At 41.8% G+C, this 24908-nt stretch overlaps 1 protein-coding gene across 1 annotated transcript in view; it reads left to right on the top strand.

The window, feature by feature from the left end:
• Positions 1 to 11865: 11865 nt before the first annotated feature.
• The window catches only part of CPZ (carboxypeptidase Z), a 33344-nt gene continuing 20301 nt past the window's right edge, over positions 11866 to 24908 (top strand). Inside the window, exons 1-2 of the mRNA XM_068679788.1 lie at positions 11866 to 12145; positions 23899 to 23922. Of these exons, the coding sequence (XP_068535889.1) occupies positions 12043 to 12145; positions 23899 to 23922 (127 nt within the window). The 5' untranslated portion in view covers positions 11866 to 12042. The remainder of the gene's footprint in view (positions 12146 to 23898; positions 23923 to 24908) is intronic.

Genomic DNA, 24908 nt, shown 5'->3' with positions numbered 1-24908 from the left:
TATTTTATTTTATTTTATTTTATTTTATTTTAATTTTATTTTATTTTATTTTATTTTATTTTATTTTTATTTTTTATTTTTCTCCAGAAGTAATTATGTGCAGTTGTGCATGCAAAATTGAACAAGTAACTGTGTGTCTGTGTCAAAAGCACATAGCATATTTCAGGATTGTGAATGGCTTTTTCGGTCTGGTTCAGGAGGACACCTGGTTTGTAGGAGGTGTTAATTACACAAGTAAATTAGAGATTCTGCTTTTTATTTTTGGAAAGCAGGTCCAATTAATATTTAATGGCTCAGTTGGAGACACAGCAGAGCTGACCTTAAGAAAGGTTGTAAATATATGAATACCTTTTTGGTGCCAGAAACTTTGAAGAGGAAAATGTCACCTGGCACGATGTATGCAAACAGCTCCTGCTTGGAGCTGGAGCTGCTTTTCTCTGTGGTTTACTGATGTCATGCAGGCCAAATAACTGGTCCCATTTATGTGTATCCTTGTTTCTTTTCTCTCTACAAGCCAGCTTGCCTTGCCAGGACATGTAGGTGCATGAAAGTATGAAAGGTCTCTAAGGATGCATGAGGGAAACTAGGTGCTTTCTGCTCTATTCTATCAGTGAGCAATGAATGAAACATGAGTCGCTCCCAGCCAGGTTTCTTGTACACTCTTTATGCAAATGAAACATATTGCAAAGCATGTATGTTAAATGTCACAGGGCCCATATGGTAAAGGGTATTTCTGAGTGATAAGAACTATGGATCTTTCCAGTCCATTCACTCAATGCCATTTTTTTTTAACCAGGTGCCTTCAGAAATACTATGAAGAATATCTGAAGTATCTTCACCTCTGAGTCCAATCTACTATCACATATTGCAAGCTGCTCAGCAGCCCAGTATGGACAGTAAGAGCTCTCCAAACAAAAAACAAAATACTCTTTGGGATATAACCTAAGGTTTTTGTTGTGAACTCTTCATCAGTTTCACCATGTCACATTTGCATGTGACATAAATAGATTTGTATCCAGCAAGTTTGGAGCAAACTGTTCAGCATGTTTATGTTTCCAATTTTCCTTCCTAAACCAAATAGATTGAAATCTTGTAACCCCTCCCAAGACCTCTGCTCCTCATGCCTAACCCTTTAGTAGCTTCAGTTAACACACTCTCAAATTTCATTTTTTTTCAACTCAAGGCTTAACACTCTAATTGTATTCCAACAAAGCCTGACCTTAAGTAGCAGATTCTTTACTATCTTCTTTTCACTTTTATAATTCCTGTCTTTACATATCCAACCACTCTGTTCTCCTTGCTTGCAGCTGTCAGCCCTGAGGCACATTTTCAGAGTATTTTACAGAAACCTAATAAATTGCTCAGTGCTCTTGCTCCATGGCATGGGACTAGAGATTGGGTTTGTGTGTTCATGTTCACAAGAATGTTTGAATGTGTTTTAGGTCTCATGTTTCACATTTGTCCTTATTCCAAGTAAAACAAAATATTGATTTACAATACATGACCTTCATTTTATGAATGGTTGCTGATCCCTAGGTCTATTGCTCAGAAAGACTTTCATCTCTAAATCTTACTTTTCAGGTAATCAAACTCTTTTTGTTGTTGCTGATGAAGACTGTGTTAGGCATTTAAAATAGCTCTTTGGGCTCCCCACAGTAGTCCAAATACTCCATTGCCTTTTTATTCTTACTACCTTGTTGAAAACCATAGAAGTACTAGAACTATATTTCTTAGGAGATCTGAAGCACAGACAGATGAACGACCAAGCAGCCAAAAAGTGCCTTGCTTTAAAGTACCTGAATCACATTTTAGAAGATATCTGTGAATATAGGATAAACACTTTCATCCTGAATTTGTTTGTTGGTACATTGAATTCTGAATCAGAGTTTCTCAGGCATTTAAAAACATGTTTCTCATTATGGACAGAGACATCTCAATGATGATAACAGAGATGAATTCACAGAATGCTCTTTAGAGTACAGGAAGAAGACAAGCCCCCTCCCTTCCTGAGGAGCTTGATCCACCAACACCACATAAAAATGGACTGACAGACAACCCTTTGTTGTAATACACAGCTGTAAGTGCTTAAACCTTTTCTGCTTTTCTAGGTGAAGCTTCAAGAATCTTCTTTGGGTGTGAGGGTTCAGGCTGAGATCTCTCATCTCCTTGGAGAATACCAGCTGGGCCAGGATGAAGGATGGGTAGAAAGGGGTTCTGAACTTCCTTTCTTGTGGAAGTGTTTTCAATGTACAAACAAGAATTTGAGACGATGTCTGTAAGACAGCATAGACTCTGTGTTTGATGCTGAAATTAAGTGGACGGGGCCTTTGATAGAAAGGGGGAGATGATATTCCTGCTCCTCTGGGGGCTGCTTAAATCCAATCTATGTACTATATCTGATGTCTTTTCTTACTGGGCAGGAGCATGATGGAAGGGGAAAACATGTTAAGGGTAAGATCCTTGTTTCACTGACTTCAAAGAGATGTAAACCAAAATTTTACTTGAAGTTCAGGTTTGAATTTGCATAAATCTTTGCAAAATACCATATAAGACCATGTCAGTAAAGACTAATTTAGTGAATAGACTCCTTAATTTAAAAATAAAAATATACGTTAAAAAAAATCCTTTGATTCTTGCATATCCTAACTAAATACATTAATGACACTGAATAGAAATACAATCTGTGAGGTATAGGTTTCTTTCAAACGATAAAATAAAGATATTAAACAGGCTCAAAATGCAGATAGCGTTGCTATAGGGCAATCAGCACTCCACAACTCTGATAGTTGCATGCACCTGTCTGGCTTTTTTTCCTAAGCTTTCTCACAGCTCCCTGGGTATCCTCTCTGATGAATACCTGGGCTTGTTGTTGAGAAGCCAGTCACTCCAGCCAACTGAATTTGACACTCATAAGCTCCCTTTTTTCTTTTTTTTTATTTTTATTTTTTATTTTCTAAGAACCAGAAGAGCACTGTGACAGTGGTGCTAAAAAGTAATTCAAACTCAGAAGTTTCTTTCCTTCCTTCTTAAAAATCTTGTTTATTTCTTGAAAGATATTTATCGCAAAGAACAAGGAATAAACTCTCTAACTGCACACTTTGCTCATATTTATTTTTTTTTTTTGTAAGTATTTATAAATTCCCTTCTGCTTAGTTACTTTCATCTCTGGGTTTAAAGAGATCTGAACAGACACAAGAACAGCAGCATTTTCTTTTTGTATCTCTGCTGGCCTGTGTTCCCTTTGCAAATGCTGAATGCTTGCTCAATCCCCACACTTCCTCCCCCTTTAACACATTTGAAAGTCTCTCTCTTCCTTCTGTTTTCTCATGACACCTGAAATGCAGACCACTTCTTTTCTTGATGTGTTCTCATGGACTATTATGTTGTTCTCACTGTTCTCACTTTTTTTTTTTTATTATTATTATTATGTTTATTTTCCCTGTGGTTTTAGTTTTCTGTGATCTTTTTGTTTGTTTGTTTGTTTGTTTTGTTTTGTTTTGTTTTGTTTTTAATTAGTTTTCCACTCACAGCCTTTTTTGTTTTAATTTTTTGCATCTGAGGAGGATTGTAACATGCAAATTGATTAAACTAGAAGGAAAGCTGTGGGGGGAAAAAAGGCAATCAAAGAAATCATACCAAAAGTCTTACCAAATCTATTTTGTCCTTTGGGTTTACAGTCTACAAATTGCTGTAGTCAGTAGCACACAACTGCTGTCATATCTAGCTGCATTTTCATTTTCACATAAAGTTACCAGATATTCATTTATGTCTGAATCAAGAAGCAAAAGGTGTTCAGCATGAATTCCTCAGAGAAATAATTTTATTTTTGGAGCTTCAAGAGAATTTTGAACCTACTGTCCCGATAAACCTTGTAAAGGGAAGGCTGGATTGAAATGCAACCTACCCAATGTGAGGACACACCCTGGTTTCCTCTGGACTTGTTCTGCAATGGTTAACTATCCGTTATTACACTGGCAGATTAATAGCCTCATTTCTAATGCTGATGCTCTCAGGTTCAGCCCTTAGTGTCAGTCACCTTTTGGTGTACAAGATATGAACCTGCAAAAAACAGAGAAATGGATCCCAGAACCTTTTGCTTTGTAACTTCACATACTGTTATTGCATTGTTTTGATGAATCTTGAGGGTAGCTGTTGCTTGGCAACTTGAAACTAAACAGGTCCAACTTAAATATATTATGTAAATGGCTTGTTCTTAGCTAGCAAGGTTTCTTGACATCTTGACATCTTGCTCATAGAGGAAAGCTGGAATTTGGACTTGCCTCCTGGTGAAAAGTAGTTTCTTTCAAGGAGACAGAAGTAGCTACTGAGAGCTGTGCTTAGCACAGTAATTTGTAGAAAAATCAAAAAACTTACTTCCTTCAGGTATTTATCTGGATATCTGTACTCCAAAAGTGTCCTGTTTATTAGTGATTTAAAGGAAGACCCTGACTAATCAAAGTTTTGATGAGTAAAATTAACTTTTTTGATGAATCAGTGGTTCTCTTTTGTTCCCTTATCACAGTAAAACACTACAGGATAACTTATTGAAATTAAAAATTTAGGAAAATCAGAAAAATACAGATTCTCAGCAGTCATAGAGAGCTCACTGTCAGAGTAATTCAGGGAGCTGATAGTATGGCTAGGACCACGGATGATGGCTTTTGAGCTGATATTGGTCATGTTCTGAATCCTTGTAGGCTGAAAAAACGGACAATGAACCTCTCCCATGGTGTTTAGTGTTCAGCCTGCAGAAGATAAGGCTCTGGGGAGACTTTATAGTGGACTTCCTGTACCTAAAGGGGGCCTACAGGAAATCTGGGGAGGGACTCTGTCAGGGAGTATAGAGATAAGATAAGGAGGAATGGTTTAAAACTAAAAAAAAAGGGTCATTTTAGATTAAATATAAGGAAGTTTTTTACACTGAGGGTGGTAAGGTCCTGGCCCAGGCTGCCCAGACAGAATCACTGAATCACAGAATTGTAGGGGTTGGAAGGGACCTCGAGAGATCATCAAGTTCAACCCCCACTTGTGAGTGACTTGAGAGCTTGTGGATGCCCCATCCCTGGAGGTGTTCAAGGCCAAGTTGGATGGGGCTTTGGGCAACCTGGTCTAGTGGGAGGTGTCCATGCCTATGGCAGGGAGATTGGAACTGGATGGTCTTTAAAGTCCCTTCCAACCCAAACCATTCTATGATTCTATATGTAGATGACACAGCATTTCTCATATCTACATAAATCTTAGCAGTTGCGGATTGGGTCTTTAACCAGAACAGCATCATGATATCAGTATCACTAGGTGAAATTACACTGACAGAGGTTTTAATCCAAAATATTAGCCTTTTTGAAAGGCTGGAAGGAGGGTTTCACTAACTGATGGTGCCATTCCCAGAATATAGACTATGACTGGTATTGTTCCCACAGTGTATCCCACTGGCTGGTGCTGCCCACACTATAGAGTCACATGAGGCAGACCTGAGCCAGTGAACCCCAGAGATACAGTAACGGACTACATCAGAAATAGATATCCATTTCCAGGAACCAATGAGTTTCTTACAAAAACCTTAGGGAACTAAGTAGCTGCATATAGGTCTGGCTAAAAAGCTTGTGGTTTAAGCCCAGTAGATATTGATGAACAGCTGGGAGAACAGCTTTGAGGTCTGCTTGTTTTCTGTGAGCAGGCAGTCTGTTTAGGATTTATCTGTGGGGCTGAGTGGCATGATACTGAATGTGTTGGCTGCATGAGGTGCTGCATGATCTCAGGAATGGTCTCCAACCTGGTTGCTCCACCTATTTTGCTATTTCTATCGAGCACCTTTAGTCTGAAGTCACCCACAAAAGACTATATGAACATAGCAAGTGGAGGTTAGAGGCAATCTCCTGCGAAAAGTGGAACTTACAATAGCAACTTTGCCCAGTGGCTCTCTGTAGTTTCCACTAATGATCTGTTATTTCTTGAATGTGGAAAATCAAAACTGGACTAAAGTTCTGGATCTGTTAAAAAGACTCTGCAGTTAGGGGAATTTTTTTCCGAGGGGGGGGCAGGGGTTGGGGGGGGGGGGGGGGGGCTGGTTTTGTTTGTTTGCTTTTTGCTTATTTGTTTTTACTTTTTATTTGACTCAGGAGCTTATTTCAAAATGTGAAGTTGAAATCCTCAACATTATCAGGCCAGACCTGAAATGACTACTGGTCCCTGCTGCTTGAGTTTAACACCCATTTACCCGGAGAATGTCAGCCTTAGAGGATGATATTTCTTTGGAAAGTGCTGAGGATCTGTCTTCAAGGAAACAGGGTCTGTTAAGTCTTTCTCCTGTTGGGTATCTGCAAAGAGAAGTAAGTATTCAAAGTCACTTTTTCAAAATCCTTCCCAGCACCTCTGAAAATGTGCAAAGCAAACCCTAGAGGACTTTTTTTTTTTTAATGTTTTGGCATTAATGTTCTGTGAGACAGGGAAGAGAGACAAAGTGAAATGAGTCTCAAAATAGGACTGTCAAGTTCTTTTCTGGTAGAGCTGATATTAATTTTTAATACTCCATCTGCGATCAGAAGAAAAGAAAGACCTTTAGCTCTCAGCACAGATCTTTTTTGAGCACACTTATTTTTTTCTTGTAGACATTATATATTCAGTTATGTGATTCATTGACTTATTTTTATTATTTTTCTTGCTTTGTGAGAGTCAGAGTCACCTCTGAGCTTCATCTTGATCTAAGACCACAAAAAGCAACCCTATAACAGTAATCCTTCTTTGCTACTTTGCATGTGGGAGTAATAAAAGGGAGCCTTTGAGAGGATAACAAGATCCTCATGTTAGTTCTATCTTTTTAATGACTATGTTTAAATAATGTTGTGCCCTGATGGTAGGGTTTGGTGATTGGTGCATGCTATTTCGCACATGTTTTCCTGCATATAGCATCATGTTTATTACTTTAGTTCCTTTGTGGTCTTGTTCTACCATCTGGTGCCAGGTTTCCTTCCAGTTTTTGTATCACTTGCACCTTTGATCATGGCTGAGTTTTAACTAGATATCATTTTTACCTGTCATCAAAAAAAAAAAAAAAGAAAAAAAGAAAAAAAAAAACTTCCTTAGTGGTTCCATTTCTTACTGATTAGCCCAAGCAAGCACAAAGATCACATGAATGGTGTGCTAAAATACAGGCACATATCCAGATGAATCTTTCTAAAATGGCAAGGCCTTCTCCTGCTTTAATTACATTCCTCTGCTTTAAGATAGGGTCAGTTCTTTGGATCACCTGGAAGAAGTACAAGGAACAAATTTTGTGGGTTACTGACTTAGTCAAACTGTGACAAGTCAGACAGAAGATGAAAACAAGCTTTAGTTATCACTGGCTGTACTTGTATTGAATTTAAACAAGTTGCATTTTTCTCAAGAGCGGTATTTTATTTTTCCTTTTACAATTATTATACTTAACTAGGAAGTAAAGAAATATCTGTTGGCTTGATATTAATAGGACAAAACCCACCCAGTCAATGCTTACTTTTTTCCAGCATGTAAAAAAAATCTGGGGGGAAGCAATTGGCAAAATATGCTAAATATAACAGGGAAGGGAAGGGAAGGGAAGGGAAGGGAAGGGAAGGGAAGGGAAGGGAAGGGAAGGGAAGGGAAGGGAAGGGAAGGGAAGGGAAGGGAAGGGAAGGGAAGGGAAGGGAAGGGAAGGGAAGGGAAGGGAAGGGAAGGGAAGGGAAGGGAAGGGAAGGGAAGGGAAGGGAAGGGAAGGGAAGGGAAGGGAAGGGAAGGGAAGGGAAGGGAAGGGAAGGGAAAGTTCAATTTTAGAGCCATTAAAGGGAGTTTAGCTTTTGGATCATGTCTAGGCTGGTTCACTCTGGGGTGGTCTACTGGAGTTCTACTCCTTCCCTAGTGTGCTGGTACAACTGTGGATGTGGTTGATAATGATCAAAAATAACTGCTGCAGGCTACAGGGAATTTGTGGAATATTTGAGACATGGAGAAAGTTTCAGTCCATGAACCATTCTTGATTAAACTCTTAGAGTGCAATGTAGGAAAAGAAGAAAATTCTTGTGTGGTCTTTTTCTCCTCTCTCTACTTTTAGTCTGTCCAACAAATTTCTGGCTCTGGATATTTGTGTGGTAGTTTCTAAAGTTGGTTTAATCTTGTGGGTCATAAGGGGAACAAATTGAAAGTTGAGATGAAAGGCATGGCTGAAAAAATTCTGTGAGAAAGTTAAAAGCTCCCCAAGTACAATGTAGATGGTCCCAGAAGACACAAAGAAAATCCCCAAATATATATTCTGCTTAATAAATGCAGAGCAGAATATCCTATCTATCCTTAGAGTAAAATAGTCATTTCTCTTAGCTAAAAGTTAACTCGCATCTGCGTAAAATATGTTTAAAGAACAAACATTACTCCTTCTTTTAACTTAGCTCTAGAAGCTGAAATAGAAGTCCTGGTGGACCTTTCTCAGATCTCTGCTAGAGCATTAAGCACAGCCAGGACATAGGGGGATAAGGTCTGAGCAGAAAACAGGTAGTCCCCAATAAGATCTCGTAAAAATATTTAAATTAACACTTAACGATATTGTAATGCTTCAAATAAAAATGATTAAACCCAGATGATGCTGTTACATCTGCCTGTAACTCTGGGATTTCTTTGTTCATTATTATTATTATTATTATTATTAAAGATTGTTTTAGAATCAGGATGAATATATTGTAAGCCATAACGCAATGTCAGCTCCCTGGAAAGCCTACAAGGTTGATAAAACGCAGAAGTGATATGACAGAGATGGGTAAGTACATTCACATATTCTCAACCATCTTTTCCCTACCTGTTTTTAATATTTTTAGGTTTCAACTGTATACCTAAACTATACATGTTAGTAATGCCATTTGATATACTCAGTGTTGTCACAAAACAAACATATGAGAAGGACGAGTGTTCTATACATAGCCCTAATTAATAGGGTTTAATTAGTGGATTTTCATTAATGAGGCTGAAAAATAACTAAACAAGGTAGAAATGCTGACTGGCTGGAAATACTGAATGGATAGGGGCAGCAGTAGCTGAACTACCATCCACCTCAGAAAGATGCAAGTCTAAAGGAGGACCCAGAGGATGTGACTGTGCCCACTGGAATGGACAAAACTTCACAGATAGACATTATAAAGATTGGGATCAAATTCCTTGAAAAGGAGGAAAAGAACAGATAACATTGTAACAGTAAACAAAATAACATTTTTTTTTTTGTTTTTTTCTGTTCTCTATACTTTATTTACCGTATTCAAACATGGAAAAAAAAATGATAATGGTGACAAACTAATAAATTTACCTGTGTTGCTAGCTACGTTGATGTCATGCTTGGGCCCCATCTACCCTACTTAACGTAATATATTTTTTTTATCTTGGTACCAAATGGAATTACTGTTTTAATATAAAAGGTCCATGAAAGCTGCAAAACAAAGAAATTCAAAACTTTTTTATGTCAGCAGCTGAGGGTTTTGTTTAGTTGGTGCAGTGGAGTTTGTTCATGATGTGATACACCAGGATGCAGGTGCCAGGTCCAGGTTTTTGGGAGACATGGGTGTTGTTACCCAGATGCATTCTGATATCCATGGGTCTTTCTGTGCCAGGCTCATGACTGCTGCTGCTGTTCCCAATTGCAGGCTCAGCCAGCAGCAAAGCTGAGCACATCTCCCACAGCGGCTTGCATACATACATGCATGCTGCCAGACAAAGCCCTGCAGCAACAGTGCTCAGAAATTTAAGTGCAGAGAGCCCAGTCCTCTTCCCCCTCTGGTTCACTAGTGAAAACACAGGTGCTTGCATCCCCTGGCTTGCCACCAACATTCACAGATCCCTCACTTATCAGCACAAGCTCTCAGTCCATACCACAGGTCACTCATCCAGGCACTGATTCAGATCTTGAGTCTTTCCAGATGTGGGTCTTCTCCTTCTTGCCTGCTAATCCAGACTGACATTTGCTAACAAACTATTCATACACATACATGGCCGGATGTTTATATTCACTTGGGAAATACAAACACGTCTCTCCAGTTGCTGATGCCCAGACCTTGCAGACTATACCTTGGTCTCTCTGTTTGCAGGCACTTTGACCTTTCAGCACTCATGTCTAGGATAGGAAGGGAGACTGCACAAGAAAAAGAGTAGCTAAGGCAGGATTTAATATGATAGTAGACAAGACTGCAGTGACATACAGGGCTCAGTCACCTAAGTGCACAGGCTGGCAGCCTGCTTTCATGAAGCTGCCCCATTTATTCCCTTCCTCTTTGTCTTGTTGCACTGATACACTCTGGTTCTTCCCCTGCACTGCTTTTGACCCTTCACCTAAGCATGCCATAATAATTTTTGCATGGCCTCTGAAGTCCCTTCAGGCATCCCATAATACTAATGACAGCCCAGGTGCACAACAAGGGCTCACATGCATCCTGAGCATGTCAAGCATGAACGTAGCAGATTGGTATTCTGAGCAGCTTGACTGCAGGGTGCTGGGGAGCTGGACAGGAGGTGGAACACATCCTGCCCTTGGAGACCCTTCAGGACTGTGCTTGTGACAGCCCAGGTGCACTGCTGTATGGTCAGGGTAGCCAAATTCTATTCTCCTCCTTAGAAGTTGGTTCTTTGAGCCCTGATGGGCTTTGGTGCTGTTTTCTCCCAGGCCAGGCTCTGCAGTCTCCAGATGCAGTAGGAAATACTGGAGATAAGAAAAGTCACCCTCCCCTGCAGAACTCATCAGCAGAGGACTTCCTTTACCGCTGAGCTCCCAAATCCTTCTTTCAGCATAACCCCCCAAACATGATGAGGCATCAATTACTTTTAGAGGCATACAGCATTCTCCTGCCCTGTCAGCCTGTTTTGTGTTTTCCCCTGCAGGGTGGTTCATTTGATTACATTATCATGCAGCACCGTAACTCCCTACCGATCCCTCTGATAGCAATCACGGTGAGTTGGTGTACTCTAACTGCAAGGTGAGGATTTCTGCTCTTATGTGTAAGCAGGTATCCTTCCTCAGGGGAACATTCACTGCCTGGAAAGACAGGATACTTTAGTTTATTTTAGTCCACAGTTTTGAAGAAAAAATCCTCGGAAATCCATGGGAAAAAAAAAAAAAAGATTTTTTTTCATGTGTAGGTAAAAAAAAAATAAGGAAGGAATTCACATCCTACCTATGGCAAGCTTTGCCACTATACCTGTAAAAATTCTTCTGTTTAAAAAAATAAATAACAAAAAAGAAATAATCAATTTAAAATACATTTAATATAGAACAACTATCCAGTTAAAGTACATATTGTTTAGTTTTTACATTCCCCAGATTTTTGTGATTTTTTTTTCTTTCATTTTGTTTTAATAGGAATAGACAGAAAAGATTTATAACCCTCCAAGTTTACTCATGTAAACTGGGTCTTATCTTAAGCAACTGGCAAGCCCAGGAGGAGCCTGTGGAGGAGGATCCCACTTCCTGGGTTCCCACTCTTGCTGTGCTGGAGGACATGCAGCCTGGATTCCCTATGCTGTCATGCTGCATTTTAAACTCACAGTTTAAGCTGCTTATGAAACACTGTTCTTTGGGAAGAAAGTTACTTTTGTTTGTCTCCTTTTCTCTCTCTTTCTGCCTCTTCCCTGTGTTTTCTTCAGGCAGTCACTCTTGGCTGCAGTGTCACAGGCTTTAATGCAGCTCCCCTCTCCCTTGGGAGAACCACTGCCCAAAGACCAGTGTGTGGGACCCTGAGCCAAAGCAGCACATCCCCACAAGGACTCCCCTTTGCTCACACCACTAATGAAATTACAAACCAGGCTGCAACCGGGAGGCTATGGTGAGGCAGAGGGGAGGGAGAGCTCATTCCTCCTCCCTCTCTGCCTCAAAGCCTTTTGCTTTCCAAGCTCAAATGCTAGCTGAAATCTGACGCCTGGACTGCATATGCTGTGAGACGTGGGCATGCCCTCGTGGTGCACTGATTTCCTCCGCGGCTTGGAGAGCCAGAGCCGTGCTGAGGCTCAAAGTGGAGGAGCCACTCCATCAGGCAGCGAGTGCCACATCACTGTGCTGCCTGCATGAGGGGTTCCAGCATGGTCCTGAGGCTCCTGCTCTTCCTCACCGGGCTGCTTAGGGCCACCGAGCCAGCGCCCCGCTGCGAAACCGGCCAGGAGACCCTAGGTAAGGATAACCACCCCAAAAGCTGCCTTTCCCTTCTCCTTCCTTCTTCTGCTGATGAACAGAGAAAAAAGCTCAGGTTTCAAGACAAGAGAGGCAGGAGATGTCACCCTCACCTAGAGATGGGGGGATCAGCTCTTTGGGAATCTGCACCCCCCTCCCCAGTGATGAAATTGGGGTTGTGCCTGGGAAGCATGGATGGGAAAGAAAGCAGCAGTGTGGCTCTGAAACAGAAAAGCAAGCTTGAAAAGTACGGGAATGTAAAGTTTTCCCATCACTGTCTTAAGGCCACGTGCAGATATGTCTTTCTGTCAACTTACAGAGTCTCCTGTCAGTAGGGTCCCTCTTTGTGTCTGGGGAATGCCGTGGGTTCTCCTCATCTCTGGCCTTGCCTTCTAGGAATGTGGCAGTCAGATTACAGGAAGGTGAACTTTCGACCTCGTGTGTGTTTTTCTGCTTAAAAAAAATCTTCTTATATTCAGATTTAGGTCACTTTTTTTCAAGTCCAAAGTATGAGAAGATTTATTAGGATGTGACAGCTGGAGGGTGTGTTGTAGCTTGCTATAAGCAACATGGAATTTGTATGAATCGATTGGCTGGAAGGACAGATTTGCCCATTAGAGTAGAGGTGAGATAGGAACATGCTGCTAAATGAATTGAAAGTGCTTCAGCTTTCAATTCAGGAACCACTTGACTAATAAAGAAAAAAATCGAATAACTTTTAGAAATATGTGGTGGCTTTTTTAACAAGTTGGCTTAATTCAGATTTCTTTTATGTGGGGACAGTGAGGAGGTGAGTGCGGAGTAATTCCTGTGTAGTGACAAGGTCAGTTCCAGGAAAACTATAAGGGAGGGGAAAACTGTTTTCAGCGGGTTCAAATTCAAAATGATTCAGAAAAAGACTCAGTTTACAGGAATACAGGAAAGTCAGTGCAAGTGACCTTTTTGTTACCCAAGGAAGTTCAGCTATGCTTCAGTTCTTAAATATAAGCCACAGACTGCCACTAACACTGAACTGCTACACAATGCAACCCATGTGCCATGTATTGCATATAATTTGAGAGTGCTGTTCCCATGAACATCAAAGTAAGGTCTACCGCAGCCTGAAGGGATTTTATTTCTGGATAAAGCTGCACAAAGAGAAGCGCTGTTGACTATTTACAGCCAATTACAGGAAGAGGCTGTGTGGTTTGCAGCATGCCCTTTCTCAGAGCGCTCTGATTCTGCTCCAGCTCCAGCTGATCAAAGTTGTGCTCTGGGGTATTATTAATCCTGGTGACTGCAAAAGCAGGGAGCATCAAGGGGTAACTCCGTGGCAGGTTGTTTTCTGTGTGTCTGCAACTGTGCTGTCTGTAGGGGAGGGTGTTAGGAGAGGCAGGAGATGGAAACACAGCTTGCACGTGAACACGTGAAAGGGCTGGACTGCTGAATACAACTCTAGAGCATGGCTAATGGCAGGGAAAGTGAGCTGACAGCATCTTTACAGGGTGTGCAATGTGAGGATGGGGGACACTTTGTGATAAGGATTGTTGGACCAGGAATGAAGTATCAACCTGGACACCCAGAGACCTGCCAGCTTTCCTCTTCCTTTTCCAAAGGGAAGGTAATGTCATGTATGGCCACATGAAAACAGATGGGGCTGCAGTGCTGAACCCATTTCCAACACCCAGCAGCAGTAGGTTATGTCTTCAGCTGCAGTGCTGTGAGTGTCTCCCTTCTTTAGGGATCCCTCATGTCAGGTGTGGATCTTGATGGACCTCAGTTCCCAGAGTCACAGTGCCCTGCAGCAGCAGTAAAGCCCTGAGCTGCTTGTGCAGGAGCGGGGGCAGAGGGAAGCAGTGCTCATGCCTGGCTCACAGCAAGCCTGAAGCTGCTTTTCCAGGCTTCTCAATGATATTTGCTCTGCTGTGTGCTGTGACTCTTTCTTTCTTTCTTTTTTTTTTTTTTTTTTTTTTTTTTTAAATAAGAAATCAATCCCAAATTAGGCTAACAATACCAAGATCCTCTCAAAATGCTTTGTGCCCTCCTGCTTAGTAAAATAACAAGATGACTGTTGTCATCCAGCCCTACAACAGGGCACTCACTAATGTGTGTCACAGGCATCATACAGTGTGTGGAGAGCACTTTAAGTAACACCTGGGGACCACGGCACTGAGAGAGGAGAGATCCCATCTCAGCTCTGTGTTGTGTCCCTGGGGAGGCAGCACTTCCAGACTCCAGTGAGTTTTACTCGCCTTTTAGCCTGTAGTTCGGGTAAGAAAAGCACAGCCTGGCATGTTGCCCTAAAGATAGCCAGCATTTGGCAGGGGGGGCTAAATGCACAGGTTCCTGCTTTGTCTGAGCGTCACGCACCTCTCTGAACATTGATGTATTCCGGCAGGGATGAGTTAAATGCAGCAGGGAGAGCAAAAACCAAAACAAAGCAGAAGCGGGCTGAGGTCACATGCCTCGAAACCCAAAAGGCAGCTGGTTTAGCTCGGCAGGGTGATGGGAACACCCGCGAGCTGGCCCCGGGGTGCCACCGTGTGGGCTTTGGGCAGGCACAGCCGCTCTGGAGGCAAACAGGATGCCTGAGCAGCTGTCTTGAAGTAAAATCCATCCCCTGCTCCATAATTCTTTTTTTTTTTTTTTTTTTTTGGGGGGGGGATAGATGGGACTGCTCATTGGAAGTCACTTATGAGGCTGTCACCAGCGCTGCTGAGGTGGAAGAGCAGCTTGGCACCAGAGTACCACCTCCTCTCCCACCCCCTGGTGTTTCCCACCGCTGTGCTCTTGCCCCCCTCCCAAGGTCTCTGAGTTTAACCAAGGTCTCTGAGTTTAACCAACCCCCCTCCTCCCTAAACTTCAGCAGCGAGTAAGATCTTCTGCAAAGCCAAACTGACTGAAAAAGCAGCTTCACATGCAGGCACTATGCTTTTCCCCTCCCAGTGTTCCAATCTCCATAGTATGCCCTGCTTCACTGCAAAGTGACAAAGAGAAACGCCATTGCCTTTCACGAGCTTCAGGCTGGCCCCAGCCTCATGGGACCTGAGCGTTTTAGTTCATCTGCTGTGCCTTCCCCCCCTCCCCCCCCCCCCCCTTTATTTATTTATTTAACTTTTTTTTTTTTTCCTCCCTTGCTGAAACCATGCCTGTGTCCTCACACAGACAGAGCTTCTCCAGCTGCTCATGTGCTGCTCCTTGACACCAGGGCTAGTGGTACCACCTGGGTCCCTTACCCCACTATGCCTGGCATGGGCAGAAATGGTTCAGAAGTGTAGCCATGACACCCGTGTGGGGAAGCCCAAGCTGTGAGAGCCTTGCCTACTTAGACATATTGAGAAAGATGCGTCCAAGTCTTGTCAAAACAAAAAAATGCAGAACTACATCATGCATGCTCACAAGACAAGAAATTCCAGCTCTCGTAAACCCAGATTTTATCATCAAGTCATGCGAGCTGCTTGGATTCCCACCAGTGGCTCTAGTATTTTTTACACTAATATTTCAACAACACTGATCTCTGGCTACATTTAACACAGGAAATGGGATCAGAAACCACTGCTTACATGGGGAAAGTAAGCTTATATTGAAAAATAATATGTGGGTATAACTTTTTACTGCTGAAATAGTTTATGCGTGAATTTAATCTGAAGATGAAGTTTTCTGCAGAATACTTTCTTAGATGTTTTTAAAGTATGGGTGTGTAAACACACAGAAATCAAAACCTCAGGAAAAAAATCTAGTGCTGTGAGACACAACTAGGCTGTTAGAAAGACTCCATAGCACTAATCATTAATCCTCTTTAGCATTTCTTGACATCATCTTTCCTGTCACACAGCTAGTTTGGGATTATCCAGGGCTAACAACTACCATGCTCCCTTTTGGGCTGCTCAGGCCATTTGAGAGCCATCCCCTCATCGAAACAGGACCTAATATTGGATAAATGTTGCGGATGTCACTGTGCAAGGAGGTGCTGAGCATGCAGATGTGCCAGGAAGTCAACTATCTTTCTGTGAATATGGTGTTTGAGGCTGGTGGGCCGTGTCCTTGTCTGTCTATAAGGCTTCTGCCCCTTCTCATGACTGCTAAATCTCATTTGGACAATGATCATCACACTTGGACACAACAGTCACATGTCAATGGAGTTTAATGATTTAGGGTTGGTCTGTCCATTGCAATTTCAATCCCTGAAATTTCAATCCCTTTGTTTATCCTGTTGTAACTCCATTGATTTAGTTGGCACTATTTCAGTTTTACAGGGTTATCAGAGGACACAACAATTTGGGAGACAATACGAAGCTAAGCCATGGCTTAAAAATTCAAGCGTTATTAAGATTTTAGTTGCCTGTTGAAGTAACTAGCAATCTTTTGTAACATTAAAAATACCACATTCAACCAAAACTCATCTACTTGCAGCAAAAACAGGTTGGATGTCAGTTACAATCTCACATGCCTAACCTAATGAAAAGATAGGGCTGTGCTAGGGAGCTGTAGAGACTGCCTAAAGAAGGTGGAATGATATTTTGGCAAATGTTTTGGAAAGATTGTGGAATCAAAGATAAAAACTTCAATTTATTAGATGCAAGCCTCTGTCCTGTGGCATTCAACAGAGTTGAATTTACTTAAAGGTAACCTCTAAGGTAAGCTTTTGGTCAAAGCACTTAGAAAGGGGGAACTGAACTCTAGACTATATACAATCACAAAGTAAAGCTATGAAAGTATCACAGCTCCCCATTAACAACCTCATAGGTGGTTTCACCTTTCTCCCATCACCCTGCCAAAACCCTGATCCTCTGGCAGATTATTGTAAATATTTCCTGACTTCTTCAGCCTGCTCACTGTAATAGTTGTTTTAACACTTGCACAGTGTGACCAGCAGGGCTAGGGAGGTGATCGTCCCCCTGTACTCGGCTCTGGTGAGGCCGCACCTCGAGTACTGCGTTCAGTTTTGGGCCCCTCACTACAAGAAGGACATCGAGGTGCTTGAGCAGGTCCAAAGAAGGGCGAAGAAGCTGGTGAGGGGCCTGGAGAACAAGTCCTACGAGGAGCGGCTGAAGGAGCTGGGCTTGTTCAGCCTGGAGAAGAGGAGGCTCAGGGGTGACCTTATTGCTCTCTACAGGTACCTTAAAGGAGGCTGTAGCGAGGTGGGGGTTGGCCTGTTCTCCCACGTGCCTGGTGACAGGACGAGGGGGAATGGGCTAAAGTTGCACCAGGGGAGTTTTAGGTTAGATGTTAGGAAGAGCTTCTTTACTGAAAGGGTTGTTAGGCACTGGAACGGGCTGCCCAGGGAGGTGGTGGAGTCACCATCCCTGGAAGTCTTCAACAGACGTTTAGATGTAGAGCTTAGGGATATGGTTTAGTGGGGACTGTTAGGGTTAGGTCAGAGGTTGGACTTGATGATCTTGAGGTCTCTTCCAACCTAGAAATTCTGTGATTCTGTGATTCCCCATATCTGAACTGATTTATCTTTCTTTTACTAGCCAGACACCAAGAGATGATTCCTATACATGGCCAGCTCATCTTGGTTCACAGTAAATATGTATTCAATGGCAGTCCCATCATGTGTGCAGCCCAGCAAGGCTTCAGCCAATGTGGCAGCTTCTGGGTGTTTTTGGTATTGTTTTTTTCTTCTTGTGTTTTTGTTTCTCAACTGGTAGGTTTCCCTCACAACTGGGAAAGCATCTCAGCTGAGGGGAAGAAAAAACAAATAAACAACAGCAACAACAACAACAAAAAACACCCACCACATTTAGTGGGTTTTGTCTGGGGGGTTTTGATTCCCTGGAGCAGCACTTACCAGACAGACACAGCTGAGCTAGCACTAGAAATCCCATTACTAAAGGCACCAAGACAGTCTGTTGGGACAGGCAGTAGTGCTCTTCCTCAGTTTGTTTAAGGTTCCTGTATCTGCAGCTCTATTTGAGTTTCATCTGGATAACCAGAAACAGCAGAGAATTGCAGGCCACTGTTGAGGCTGGCTTAGAGCTGTTGCCAAGGGGCAGGTCCCTGAGCAGCTTCACAGATTTGGGGTTGAGGTCTGCAGATTACATGAGCTCCTGTCACCTGTGGGAAGCCACAGCCCTGTGATAGAGACAAGCCTGGAAGCATCATCAATGCGGGAACACCTTCACCTCAATAAAAATAGGTGCTTAACTGAATGCCAAGGTGCAGGTGGATTAGAAAGAAGGGTGATTAATAATGAACATCGGCTTGTCTTTTCCTGCAGTGATTTTGCTCTGCAAAGTGAAGGCAGATTAGGCATTAATCTCTTTCAGGTGCTTTCAGGCCTCTTCATGTGAGGGAACAGGGTTGAAAAGAGGTTTGTATTACCACCCACATGTTGGGATCTTGCAAACCACTTACTGTCCGTTTGCAGAAGCGTCACTCTCCTGGGGCAGTTACAATAATTACCAGAGCAGAAGATTAATATCAGGAATATAGTCCTCTTCTCACAAAGGCTCTGATGTATCCAGAAAAATAAGTTAATCACATGGTCTGCTTTATTATTCTATCTCCTCCAAGTTTGCTGGAAATCCTTTTTTTGTGGCTGGAGATCTTGTCCGCTTCTGCCCCTGCATATGTGCCTTAGCCAGGAGTGAGCTCTGGAGGCCAGCTGTAGTTTGCTGTTTGCAGGTGCTGTTGCAAACTTTTACAAAATGATGCAGCCCCTCGGTGTTCACACCTTGCAGCTGGTAGTAAGTTTGGCCTCTTTAGTGTTACAACATAGAGGGACTCCGTGAACCATGTAGAACCACAGAGACAGCAATACTAACATGATTAGAAATTGAAACATTTTGTTTGGAAAAGCAGGGGCTTTGACTATAAACAGGCTAAAATGAATACATATGTCTTCCACTTTAAAATAATGTTAGAAAACCAGAAACGTGGTAGGGGGTTACTGGTCTGTACAAGATAAATCATCTAATCTTGTTCAATCTGTCAGTCATAACAATGCAATTGTGTAAGCCTTACTGAATGATTTAGATACTTTGAATTTAAGATTGACCCTTGGGCTTATTCCATATCCTTAAGCACATGAGTCTCCTGTTGGCATTGCTCTTGAAAAGGCAAACAGCCAAGACATGGCACTGGAAGTAGCAGCTGAGCTCTATTGTCTGGGTTAGGGTTAATCACAGCAGCTTTCTGCTTTCCGTGCTGAATCATCAAGGGGAAAAAATGTAAGCTTGGCAGTAAAATACGTATGTGCTGCATTGTAGATTTTCAGGCTTGCTTTTGCAAATTAAAACCAGAAGCGTATATTATAGAGAAGGCTCAGAAAGCTTGAAATGGCTTTTCTCCTCTTCAGTAAGTGACTTTGTCCATAATCTTAAATAGAAGCTGTGCTACTGAAAGGGTTTTTGTACCTCTGGTGGAAAAGCTAAAGTAGAAAAGTAAACATAAAAAATTGAAAAGGCTGTTCTAGGTCAGGAAGAAAAAGGTCTCTCTGTAGCAACCTGCCCACAAATGGGACTATGAGAGGAGGTAGCACTGTCTTCCTCTGAGCCCAGAGAAGCCTCTGCTCAAAAAATGGAAGAGCAAGAGCTTTAGGCTCTTTCAAGCACACAAGAAACAGCAGCTGAAGCCTGCCAAGTTAATCCAGAGGCCTGAGAAATTCTTTGTATATCATTGCTTGTCATTCTTCTTATAAAAAAGAGAAAGGGGGAGGCTGAACTCTCCTAACTGTCTTTGCTGAAGCAAGCTGCGACAAGTAGGGATGGGGATTTGTCATTTCTATGCCCAGGGACCTAGAGCCCATGGATGCAGGGCTCCAGGAGGAGAGTATGCAGCTGCAGCTCTGGGGCTGGCCTCTGAGAGACACGCGGGGAGGCTCTGGCCCAGCTACGTGCATCCACACTTATTTATATAAGTACAGGCACTGGAGAATTATCTTTGGCCCTCACAGAGCCACACCCTCCCAAACATATGCAAGCATTGGCATTAGAAAACATAGGAAATGTCCAAACACCACATCAGCACACATACACATTTAAGGCTTGCTTTGTGCCAGACCTTTTCTCTCTTGCTTGTATATATATTAACTCCTGATAACCTGGAAGCTCAAGCTGTTTCACTCATGGGTGTTTACATGACAGAGATGTGGCTGATGTTTAGATTATATAGCAGCCTGTGTGGGGTTGTGGTAGAGAGAAGGCTGGGCAGAGCTGGCTTCTGAGATGGCAGAAGTTGCATAGACATCTTTGGCAGAGGCAGACAGTGAGAAAATGGCATTGTATGCTGAAAATATGTGGGGCTTATTCTAAGTTTAGGACCTAGGAAGAAAGTGTCAGTTTTGCTGCTAGTCAGTCAGTGAGGCTCAGTAGCTCCAAGTTTGTGAGAAACATCTCAGGCCAAAAAGTAGCTGAAAACACAGAATCTAAACATAGGTTTATCCTAAAAAGCTTTATCCTTTATTGAAAGGTTGCCCCTGCTTATCACATCCTGAGGTGAACAACTTCAGTTGCCACAGGAAAAGTATCTGTTTATGTGGATTTGTGTTTCTCACCTGCAAAATAAATCTATCATCTTAAAGCAGTGTCTTTCCTAATGAGTAATATTGCCTCTCCTAATAAATATGATAAAAACTACAAAGTGTAGAAACTAAGCAGCAGAAAATCTGGAACAAGAGCTGTCTGTCTCTCCTGTATTAACTTATTTTCCTGCTCACAAAGTGATCCAGACCTCTTGTGAACCCAACTACAGGATATGACTTAGCAAAGTTTCACGTCTCCCATCAGCTATCCATTGCTTCCCAGCACTTTTCCTTCTGGCCAGCTGGGCAGAAAGAAGCATCTGCTAAAAGCAGTCAGACTGCTGCTGGAGAGCCAGAGCAGGGGGAAGCACCATGCCCAGACCCTGCCTGCTGCATTTTCCCTTTGGTTCTCTCTGCTTGTTCCAGCTTGTTGCCAGAATACCTTTCTGCTCCAGCTGAATAAGCAGAATACTGGGACACCATTGAAAATAGGTTTGTGCAACGTGTCAAACTAACTGATGGGTATAGCACTCCTGCACAACAAGTGGTATGGAAAACTGTGTATGCCTCAGTTTCATTATTTGATCATTGTATGTCAGTGAGACAAACAAAAAGGATATTTGTAGTGGGTCACAGACATGGCAAAGGGGAAATGGCTCTTATCTGTCAGAAAACATGAGGGCATGCAGAAAGACCATTCATACTCCCCAAATGAACCCATGAAGAACTGCACTCACAGCACACAACCTTGCAGTCTAACATAAGGGTAGCAACAATACAGTCTTTTTCTTAGCTACCCTTCAATGTAATGAAGGGTGCTAATTGCTAATGACTGGCTATAACCAGAGGTAGCATCACTTTTCTTACTGGGACCTGGCTGAACTCCAGCTGATCCCATCCACACCAAATTTTTCCCTCTGTGGAACATTTGGCTGACTCCAGACTTGTGTCCAAGGCCCCATGAGTAGCTTTATGTGTGATGGCATTAGGATATAAACTAACCAGATTCCAGGAGGAAGTGACATACAATTTTATAAGCAGGGAGAATAGCTGGAGCTCACACTAAGAAGTGATCACTCCTTTCTCCTTCCCAACTAACACTGCACAAAATTATCTCCTTTGATTATCCCCAGGTGTAACACTACATACATGATCTGGATGAGCTGAGGCTGTTTTACAAATGCCTTGACCTTAGTAGGTAACTCACTGAAGGATCATTCCAAAGTAAGGGAAACATACTCAAATTCTATGACAGAAGGCACTGTTAAAGAACCAGGTATTGTTTATTGCTATTAGCATAATGAAACAATCCAGGAAATGACTTTTTTTGGCTATAACTTTTTTTTTCTAGCTTGCTGATTATCAGAACTTGCTGGTGTTGGAGATAGGTTGCTTCTGCTAGGTCTGATCCTTCATTTCTTTTATGAGATAATGTGGATCAATGACAATTCATAATATAGAACTAGACTCATTTCCAATTAAATGTCTGCCTCCAAGATAAAATTCCAAGTTTTAATTTTATTCTCATTATAATGATTCTATTTTGGCTAAAGAATGATCAGCAGATTAGCAACACATAATGCAGATTATTACATTTAAACAAATATGCTGGGAGGAGAAGTTTAAACTTTCTGTAGTAGGAAAAAAAGAAAATATTTTTTTTTTAAATAAAAAATGTCTTGTGAGGACAAATGTTCAATTCACTGAGCAAAGAGCTAGATGCCTGTACTCTCAGTGAGAGTTAGAAGAAAGAGCAACATAGCTAGATTCCCCAATACATCACAAGGCCCTTCAATGTTTAAAAAGTTTAAACATAATGGCTTAGCTCCTATGAGGCACTGATGAAAGCAACTTTAGTAACAGTATTTTCTTTTGTTGCCAGAATCAGAGAAGGGTAATATAGAATTGTTGGCTACATGAGCAAAAAAAGACTCTCCTTTGTCATCAAATCAAGTTCCTTAAAGTCAGAAGAGCTTGGTTTATGTGACCTAGTAAATAGAAGGCTAAAGGGATCTAACTGCTCTCCATAAACACGTGGAGACAGCATGCACCAGGGATTGCAGAGAGCTATTTAGGCTGAAGGACAATGCTGGCACAACAACACATGGATATGAACTGGCCATGAATACTTTTAGGCAGGAAATTAAAAGGCAATTTCTAGCTATTAGATGAGTGAGCTTTTGGAAAAGCTTTCCTGTGAGAGTAGTTGGAAAGGCAAATAATTAGTTTCAAGATGTTATTAAATGGATTATAAAATGCAGTTGCTAGAGAGAGGATGAAGTAGTATGGGGAAGAAACATGTCCCCCTCACATCCAACAGAGGCTTTATTTCTTTACAAGAAATTTACACACACAACATTATGTGGGACCAATGGATTTTTTAGGCAAAAATATGTGAAGCATCTTGATATGTACAAGTGGACTCCTGTGGTCTTTTGGACTAAACCATGTTCCTGAATTTCCATGAGTGAAATTTGCTAGGCACATAACTTATAGTTTTTAAATATGTCTAGAAATGTCAGGGTTGCACAGCACAATGCTTATTTCAAACATAGGCCACATTTCTTATACAACTACACCTTATATATATATATTATCGAGTCCTTCTTTTTTTTAAATTGAGCCAAAGACCAGCTGGTCAGTGAGCTTGTGTGATCGTGCTCTGTGCCTGATCACTGCAGTATGTCCTGTCTTCTTATTAAACTACATTTCCAAGTCTTTGCCTGGATGAGGGTCCTCTTTTCTGCATGGTTGTGGGTGAATGGGGCTCCTCTTGCCAGCAGCATGCCTGGGACCACAGGTCAGAGTGCCTCCTGTGCCTGGATGTGCAGCAATTGGAGGGACCAGAGTGTGGGCGTATTTTGTGTGTATGTCAGTGTGTATAATTACTAGTAAACATCCAGCTGGATTAGCAGGACAACAGAACAAGAGGTATGTGAATAACTGTTATCCTGGGGACACTGGAGGGTCTCAAAGTTGGCAACTGAGGGACCTGGAGGTCCAAGCTAGCTAGAGAGGAGACCATGGAGCCTGGGTCTTGGCTAGCAGTGAGGCCCTAGGTCTGAGCCAGCTACCAGTGAGACCAGTGTGAGTGTCAATGCTTGAGCCAAGTGGTTCACCAGTGGATCCAGGGGCCTGCTACTGGGTAGACTGAGCCTAGCTACTGGGGGATCATATATGTGTTTGTGTGTATGTCTGTGTGTATGTGAAGTTGCAGCAGCCCCAGTGAGACTGGGCAACTCCTAACATAAAGTACCATGGATGCTGCTGTCCCATAATGCTTTTTTTTTTTTTTCTTTATTTGCAGGTCAATGCCAAACTGTACAGAAAGGTATGATGTGACTTTTCTTTTTCTCCTTGGAAAATCTCAAAACCTTAAGTATTTTTTTCATTGTTTTCTGACAAGATTTCTGATGTTGATGATATAGTAGTTCTAGTTCCAAGAGAGAATGATCTCTCTCACACTGGGGAGGATTTAGCTGTTATGACAGTGGTATCATTTGTTACAAGCCAGAGACATTAGCAAGAGAAGGAAGCTGAAATACAGGCCCACTACTGTAATATCCAGTAATTTTATCAGACATCTATTACTTCCTTTTTACCTCTGAGTTGGCTGTAAATATTAAGAGCATTTTTGCTTCTTAACACCCCTTAACCTGATTTCTTAAAGTATATTAGATTTATGAGAATATAAATGTAAACACATTTATGGGGTTGCATGTCTGAGTCAATACCCAGAATGACTTTTGAATGCTTTGGGGAATGTCAATCAAGCTTCACAGAGGGGCTGAAGTTTCAGAGATTTTCAACTCACAGATTTGATGTGGCTAAGCAAAGAAGAGAGATATCTTACTAATGCCTTCACCACTAAAGAAAAAGTCTATGTGATCTCACAAGTTATTAGTGAATCCATACTCAAAGGTAAGAACAGGGGAGAGACTGATATCATAAATACATTTTTTTTTTTTTTTTTCCCCAGAAATCTGAGTTTTCACCTTATTGGACACCAGAAAATTAACACCACCGAAAGGGATTTTTTCTTATATGGATTTTTGAATATTTTATAAACTCATTATGTACTCTTAATTTAAATATGATAAGATTTAATTGAATATAAGACAACCTTTCATTTGGAAACCAGGCTTTGTTAATTTTGCTGTTTTCCAATCTACTTGTTAAATTAAATCCCATGTGGGCCAGGTACTCCAGTGTTTTCTGGCCAAGGATTTGCCCTTTCAGTGGTGATTAGGTATTGAATTATCCAAATAAATCTTATCTTAAGAGCTGTGGTTATTGATCAGACAACCCTGATGCCCC

This window comes from Anas acuta, chromosome 4, assembly GCF_963932015.1.
Source record: "Anas acuta chromosome 4, bAnaAcu1.1, whole genome shotgun sequence".
NCBI lineage: Eukaryota > Metazoa > Chordata > Aves > Anseriformes > Anatidae > Anas > Anas acuta.
This window is presented reverse-complemented; position numbering and strand designations above follow the sequence as displayed.